A 9,021-nucleotide genomic window follows, 5' to 3' on the forward strand; every position below is an offset into this window, starting at 1 on the left:
ATATCTGTGTTTTGTCCCACATTCATAACTTTCTATAAATCCCTAACCATGTTACTTTCTCTTGGGTTTCTCTTTTTCTAAATCATAGTCTGAGGGTTTTATCAGCAATCTCAGAGGAGTTAATCTCAGAGCCCTATTTATAAGAGAAAGCTGAATTAACTCATTTTTTTCCCAAACCTATAAGCAGCTACATCCTTAATATAAAACTTCTCTCTCTAGACTGTATGAAAAAACATACATAAAGTTTTACTGTTTGATATTTATCATGTGTCTCTCTTTCTAAGGAAAAATGAAGCATCACGCATGAATTTTCTTTTTTATTTAAGTGTGTACTGAACTCAAAGGAAAGAGGCATGACCCATCCAACGTGGTTGAGAACTACTACTTTGATATGATATGCTTGATGCAGTAATCCATTTCAGGTGGGAAATCTTGCAACTTTTAAATAGAGATTGGGTATCTTTAAAAATATTTAAAAGATCAACTTACAAGACTGGTTATTTAGTTGGTTGATAAAGTAAAATTTCTGCATCTGGAATAGGTTATAGGGATCGAATGAAATGCATTTATGAAGCAGGATGAAAGTCTGAGGTGAACAGTGGCATGTTATTGAGCATTTATTTATAGAGATAAACCCTAAGTAGGCATCACAATATCTAGAAGTTTTGCTCTTCACCTGTACCCTGACAGGGGCCACTGGCAATTACTGGAAGTTTCCGTTTAAAGCACACACACACACACACACACACACACACACACACATAAAGGAGCATTGCAAAATACAGCTGTTCTCTATCTCTCCATCTTTTTTTCTTTCTCTCACAAACACACACACCAACTTCAGAATGTATACAACATTTATTTTATTCATTCAACCTGGTATATTTCCCATGGAAATATGGAGTTATACTAAGGTTAAAAACAGGGTCTATGCTACTTTATCTTGAACTTAAAGAACTCTGCCTCAAGTTGGGAACCCAGAGAAAGTGTCTTAGCTTCATTATTTGAGTTTACAGGGTTTCTCCTGATTGCTTCTTAATCATTTTTAAGGCATTGCAAAAGTGCTCCTATTTCCTTTAGACAATGATGAAAAGCAATTCTCTCTTCTATTAGATTTTGTTGTTACAGACTTTTTGTGATGCTCAAAAATACCTTCCACAGATCCATAACGACCTGAAGCCTTTTAGGCTGTACTCTACCCACACTTCCAATGTTTTAGCCAGGCAGAAGGAGTGAATAGAGTACATGCCAGTTCTGAAGCAGTGATAAAATTATCAGGTTTTCTCAGAGGAGCTGATGTAGAGTGAACAGTGAATGCAGAATTTGTCACATACAACTAGAAACCAATATATTCATAACAATCGAAAATGAACACTATTAAATGAAATGACTGAGAAAATAGAGACATCAATGAAAATCTACAGAAGTTTATTATCTTTTTATTATTATCTTTCTTTCAGGGATCTTTCAAGTACAGAGGTATGTATCCACCTGAGTCTGCTCTTGGCCAGGTATCTCAGAATGTCTGTATTTTTTTTTTTCTTATAATAATATATATCTCTGATATTTTGCTTCTGTCATTTTACAGAAAACTGTTTGATCTTGGAATTTTCTGTATGTCAAAATGATAAATAAATCTTTAGAGAAATTCTGCCTTTTCTAATTATGGAAGTGTTGTGTGCATTCATGCCTATGACTACTTTCTCATCTGCCTCTCTCTTTTTGGGTTATGTCTGCATTCTCATATGTGTATCCTTGGCTTTTCATGTGTCCCTTTTCAGTATGGGATTTCAAAAAAGATATAGAGAATATTAAATTATTCCATACTTCATGCTATGATTTATGTTTTCTATTCTGCCCAGGGCTTGATGATAAACCTTAGATGATAAAAAAAAAAAAAAAAAAAAAACAGGATTAAGTGTTTATAAGGATTACCTATTTTGAGACTGGACCATTCAAATGAGTATGACTTGATTTAGAATATGAAAAAGAATTAATAGATCCTCCAAAGCAAAAGTTTTTATTTCACAATGTATTGAAACACTAAGCTAATCATTTTCATAACCAGTTCTTACTGAAATTTCTTTTTTTCTTCCTCCCTCTAGGAGTGACAACTTCTTCTACTCTGTGACTTGGAGGGATGTTTTATCACAATAGTAGCATTTTTCACCCAACCACATTTTTCCTCATTGGAATCCCAGGTCTGGAAGAGGTCCATGGCTGGATCTCCCTGCCTTTCTGCTCTATTTACCTTGTGGCTTTACTGGGAAATGTCACAATTCTGCTGGTCATCAAGACAGAGAAGACCCTCCAGGAGCCCATGTTCTACTTCCTGGCCATCCTTTCAACAATTGATTTGGCCCTTTCAACAACCTCAGTACCCCGTATGCTGGGTATCTTCTGGTTTGATGCTCACGAGATTAGTTTTGGAGTTTGTGTGGCCCAGATGTTCCTGATCCATGCTTTTACTGGCATGGAAGCTGAAGTCTTGCTGGCGATGGCCTTTGACCGCTATGTGGCGATCTGTGCTCCACTCCACTACACGACCATCAGCATGTGCATTGTAATTCGTCCAGTTCTGCTTATACTTCCCATGATCTATCTCGTCTATCACCTACCATTTTGCCAGGCTTATATAATACCTCATTCCTACTGTGAACACATGGGAATTGCAAAACTGTCCTGTGGAAATATCCGAATTAATGATATCTATGGACTTTTTGTTGTTTCCTTCTTTTTCCTAAACCTAGTCCTTATTGGCATCTCCTATGTTTATATTCTCAGGGCTGTCTTCTGTCTCCCATCCCAAGATGCATGACTAAAAGCCCTAAGCACATGTGGGTCCCATATTGGGGTCATCTGTATTTTCTGTATCCCTTCAGTCTTCTCCTTCCTTACCCACCGATTTGGACACAAAATACCTCGCTATATTCATATTCTTGTTGCCAACCTCTATTTGATTATCCCACCCTCACTCAACCCCATCATTTATGGTATAAAGACCAAACAGATATGGGAGCCTGTGCTCCGTGCCTTTATTAAAAAATAAGACACTTACCATATTGTTTTATTAAGGATTTTGATCTCTCAAGGAAGATATGCGTATTCTTGCTTTAACAAATATCTCCTGGTCCTGATCTATTGCTGCCAGATTGCAACACAAGTTGATTTATTCCTAACTGCTGACTAATGGGTTCTAGGACTTGTGGAAACTTTATTGGAGCTTCAGTTCAAAGGTTAATAGGCTAACTTGAAAGGAAGCTGTTGTGGTCTCTATTTGTATGTCATTGTACTTTGTTCTTGATAGCATGAAACTACTTCTTTTCTAGGCAAAGAATGTATAAATGGTGTGTTTTTAGCTCTTTAATTAGAGAAATGTGGTACTGGGACTTTGACCCAGTAGCCTGTGTCCATTCACTCACTCATTCATATTTTTTATTCTCTTAATTTACATTCATTTTATGTTTATTGTATGTATTGAATCATTCTTATCATTGTTGTTCAGTCGCCAAGTTGTGTCCGACTCTTTGTGACCCTATAGACTGCATCATGCCAGGCCTCCTTGTCCCTCACTATCTCCCAGAGTTTTCCCAAGTTCATGTCCACTGATTCCATGATTCTTATCATTAAGGATGATAAATGAACCAAAATAAAATGAACGTCTGTTCTTATGGAGCTTGCATTCTCTTGCGCCCTTAAAAAAAGCCAAGTTCATGGGCTTTGGCAACCTATGAGCTAAGGAAGGAGAGAGGTGATCACCAGAGGATGACTGACTCATACTGCACGTGGCCAGGACTACTGATCGCATATGCTCTGTCCAGTTCAAAATAAAATCATTACTAAATTTGTAGCTGAAGTGGACAGGTCAGCCAACTATGTAAGATTCAGAGAATTGGTAGCCAAAACAAACATAAAATTTCAACAGTCTTTCTCACTAATACCATCCATGTCATTTCAGTGAACTTCTGTCTATACCCAGACCCATAATATAAGGGTGGTATTGTAGTTAAATTACACATAGCATTTCTATCTATGTGATACATGCTGGTCTTTATCACTTCACTGGCTGTTCTCTCAGTCTACACTTCATCGTAAAATACTCCATCCTCAAGTCCAAGACTTCTCATCTTAAACCCATGATCTATTTCTAGTGCCTTCCTGATTAACATTCAAGTTATCCAATCAATCGATGATTACTCAACTTCGTCATGACCAAGGACTTTCAACTGATTCTACAATAAGATTTCCTTAGACCAAACAATGGGGTTTTGCAGCATCCAACTTGTCACATTATTTTCTATCGTTAACAAATTATTTTCTTCTTCAGACTTTAAAAAAATTAAGGTAAAAATATAATAAATATATTTTCTTCCTACAACTCATGAATTAATGAATTTTAACACTGCAGTAATCTCAAAGGTAATGCTTATTAAATTAAAGTTTAAATCATCTTTAACACTGTTCCAATAGATCTCTCCTATTTTTCCAGAGGCAAATTTTATGGTGTGTTTTTTGACATTACAGTATGTGAATTTTTTGCTTTATAACCAATTACACTATTTTAGTTAGATCAGGTTAATTTAGTTAGAAACCTTACTATGTATTTTTTAAGTAGCATTGATTTTATTTACATATTCCTCTATGAATAGATAATGATATTCATTTTTAAGTAGAAATATACTACCTATGCTTTCATTTTCTTCTTGGTACATTTTTAGATCATTTATCCAGGTTGTATAATTTAGTATAAAATTATTGGGTAGAAGGATTGTAATCAATTATAACATAATTCTGCTTTCTTGATCTTTGCTTTTGATCACTTTTTAAAAATTTCACATTTTCAATACTTTCTTTTTTTCACATTTTTATGCTTTCTGATTTAACTTTCCAAAGATTAGTTAATTAAGCATTCATTTTCTAAGTACAATGGTTTGTAGTTCAGTTCAGTTCAGTTCAGTCGCTCAGTTGTGTCCGTCTCTTTGCAACTCCATGAATTGCAGCACGCCAGGCCTCCCTGTCCATCACCAACTCCCGGAGTTCACTCAAACTCACCTCCATCGAGTCCGTGATGCCATCCAGACATCTCATCCTCTGTCGTCCCCTTCTCCTCCTGCCCTCAATCCCTCCCAGCATCAGAGTCTTTTCCAATGAGTCAACTCTTCGCATGAGTTGGCCAAAGTACTGGAGTTTCAGCTTCAGCATCATTCCTTCCAAAGAACACCCAGGACCGATCTCCTTCAGAATGGAGTGGTTGGATCTCCTTGCAGTCCAAGGGACTCTCAAGAGTCTTCTCCAACACCACAGTTCAAAAGCATCAATTCTTCGGCGCTCAGCTTTCTTCACAGTCCAACTCTCACATTCACCCTACTCTAAACAAAACAAAAATGTTAGGCTTCTTTGATTTTTTCCCGTGGTTTGACTTTAGGAATTGTCATTCCAGCAGGTTAGCATAGTGCATTGGACTCCCTTGGAACTCCTTTCCTGACCTTGAAGCAGCACTGTCTTCAGTCTAGCATCTGATCTCAGTAGTAAAACCAGAGTGAGAATCAGAAGGTTTGGCTGGTTGAAAAAATAACACTTCACTTAACATGGACATTCCATCAATTTTTTCAAGTGAGAAATTTTAGTTATCACTATATAAGTAATTCTCATTCATTTTTCCATAATACTTTGCCACAAGTTCCAGATGTTCCTATTCTAAATAAGAAGTGATGGCAGTATAGAACAAGGTGGCTTGACTTCAGGTAGTATCAGAGTAAAAAGCCTGGAATTGTCTTCTGTACCCAATAAGTGAGAACATGAAAAAGAGATACCCACACATCACGAGTCAGATATCAGCTTAAAGCAGAACCATGCAAACAAATTGATTTTGCGGATATCAACTCCTCAGCCTGGCAGCTATATCTAAAAATTAGAAACCAAGATTATTCTTATGGTTAGAGAAACCCATACACTGAAATGAAAGGTAGGTATGAGGTGTGGTCTTAGTAGGCATTCTGAAGAAGCACTTCCTACCCCTCATATATGTATTTTCAGGTGTTAGTACTGGAGTGGATTGCCATTTCCTTCTCCAGGGGATCTTCCCATCCCAGGGATTGAACCCTGGTCTCCCGCACTGTAGACAGACGCTTTACTATCTGAGCCACCAGGGAAGTCCGTGTATGTAGTTAGATGCAAAGGTATAAGTGAAGACCTTATAATACACTTCAGTAAACTTTAACATGCTTATTGAGACATGAAATAAGCTCAAGATCTAAATACAGAGAAAGAAGGCAGTATAATACATTGAATAATAATATAGATTTTTGAATAACACATTTGGGTTCAAATTCTTTGTTGTTGCTAAAATTATATAGCTCAAGTTTTCCATATGGATAATGGAAATAAACATGGTATCAGTGGAAACAGTGTCAGACTTTATTTTTCTGGGCTCCAAAATCACTGCAGATGGTGACTGCAGCCATGAAATTAAAAGACCCTTACTCCTTGGAAGGAAAGTTATGACCAACCTAGATAGCATATTCAGAAGTGGAGACATTACTTTGCCAACAAAGGTTCGTCTAGTCAAGGCTATGGTTTTTCCTGTGGTCATGTATGGGTGTGAGAGTTGGACTGTGAAGAAAGCTGAGTGCCGAAGAATTGATGCTTTTGAACTGTGGTGTTGGAGAAGACTCTTGAGAGTCCCTTGGACTGCAAGGAGATCCAACCAATCCATTCTGAAGGCGATCAGCCCTGGGATTTCTTTGGAAGGAATGATGCTGAAGCTGAAACTCCAGTACTTTGGCCACCTCATGCGAAGAGTTGACTCATTGGAAAGGACTCTGATGCTGGGAGGGATTGGGGGCAGGAGGAGAAGGGGACGACAGAGGATGAGATGTCTGGATGGCATCACCGACTCGATGGAGGTGAGTCTCAGTGAACCCCGGGAGTTGGTGATGGACAGGGAGGCCTGGCGTGCTGCGATTCTGTCAGACAAAGAGTCTGACATGACTGAGCGACTGATCTGATCTGATCTATGTTGTAGGGTTGTTTCAAAGACTAAAGACACTAAGAAAGTAAAATACACTTTGAAAATATCTCTTACCTATAACCACATTAAGTAATATCAGTCCTAACTATAACACTGTGATAAAGGTTTCAAATAGAAAGGTCTCATGGGGGAAAAAATACTTAAGTATGATCAATGGAACAAAATAGAAAGCCCAGAGATAAATCTACACACCTATGGACACCTTATCTTTGACAAAGTAGGCAAGAATATACGATGGAGAAAAGACAATCTCTTTAATAAGTGGTGCTGGGAAAACTGGTCAACCACTTGTAAAAGAAGGAAACTAGAACACTTTCTAACACCATACACAAAAATAAACTCAAAATGGATTAAGATCTAAATGTAAGACCAGAAACTATAAAACTACTAGAGGAGAACATAGGCAAAACACTCTCCGACATAAATCACAGCAGGATCCTCTATGACCCACCTCCAAGAATATTGGAAATAAAAGCAAAAATAAACAAATGGGGCTTAATTAACCTTAAAAGCTTCTGCACATCAAAGGAAATTATAAGCAAGGTGAAAAGACAGCCTTCAGAATGGGAGAAAATAATAGCAAGTGAAGCAACTGACAGAGAATTAATTTCAAAATATACAAGCAACTCCTGCAGCTCAATTCCAGAAAAATAAACAACCCAATCAAAAAATGGCCTAAAGACCTAAACAGACATTTCTCCAGAGAAGACATACAGATGGCTAACACATGAAAAGATGCTCAACATCACTCATTATCAGAGAAATGCAAATCAAAACCACAATGAGGTACCATTTCACGCCAGTAAGGGTGGCTGCGATCCAAAAGTCTACAAGCAATAAATGCTGGAGAGGGTGTGGAGAAAAGGGAACCCTCTTACACTGTTGGTGAGAATGCAAACTAATACAGCCATTGTGGAGAACAGTGTAGAGATTCCTTAAAAAACTGGAAATAGAACTGCCATATGACCCAACAATCCCACTGCTGGGCATACACACTGAGGAAACCAGAACTGAAAGAAATATGTGTACCCCAACGTTCACTGCAGCACTGTTTATGATAGCCAGGACATGGAAGCAACCTAGATGTCCATCAGCAGATGAATGGATAAGAAAGCTGTGGTACTTATACACAATGGAGTATTACTCAGCCATTAAAAAGAATTCATTTGAATCAGTTCTAATGAGGTGGATGAAACTGGAGCCTATTATGCAGAGTGAAGTAAGCCAGAAAGAAAAACACCAATACAGTATACTAACGCATATATATGGAATTTAGAAAGATGGTAACGATAACCCTGTATGCGAAACAGCAAAAGAGACATAGATGTATAGAATAGTCTTTTGGACTCTGTGGGAGAGGGCGAGGGTGGGATGATTTGGGAGAATGGCATTGAAACATGTATAATATGAATAAAAACTTATTGGTACTAAAAAAAATACTTAAGTATGTATCTTTACATAATTTTGAATTATAAGTTAAAAAAAAACACAAAAAATCAGACAAACAAAACCCCCACTAATCTTACTTAACTTACTTAAATATTAAGGGAAGTTTTTCTCTCACCTTAAAACAAAGTACAATAAAAATATTGGTCTGAGTTCCTTGTCACCAAGAAGATGTTGTTCTGATATTTTTTGATAACTAGGCAATACATTTTTTAAAGTATTTCAGAGCTGACATTCTGTGACTCGCTTGTGTCTAAGGTTGCTCTTGTCATGATTCTAAAACATCTAACCAGCAACTCCTCAAAATAGATGCTTCTTCATTCCCAACTAGCAGAAAAAGGGGTATGAACTTCCCTAATATTCCTCAGCTTATGTTCAAAGAGTAATTGGGACTGAACTTATCAGTTACATGCCCATGATCTCAAAGAAAATGCTATGTTTGAATATACACATACTAAACTATTTTAGAACATATATTTATAGAGATATATACACACATATACATATATATATATATATATATATATATATATATATAGAGAGAG

The 9,021-nt window shown here is 37.1% G+C and overlaps 1 protein-coding gene across 1 annotated transcript; it reads left to right on the forward strand.

Moving 5' to 3' along the window:
- The first annotated feature begins 2,109 nt into the window (after window positions 1-2,109).
- LOC133261317 (olfactory receptor 52J3-like) lies at window positions 2,110-3,049 on the forward strand. The gene is given in 1 exon segment (XM_061439813.1): window positions 2,110-3,049. A coding segment is annotated over 1 exon segment (909 nt). The 5' UTR covers window positions 2,110-2,140.
- Window positions 3,050-9,021: the final 5,972 nt, after the last annotated feature.

Source organism: Bos javanicus, chromosome 15, assembly GCF_032452875.1.
Source record: "Bos javanicus breed banteng chromosome 15, ARS-OSU_banteng_1.0, whole genome shotgun sequence".
Classification (NCBI taxonomy): domain Eukaryota; kingdom Metazoa; phylum Chordata; class Mammalia; order Artiodactyla; family Bovidae; genus Bos; species Bos javanicus.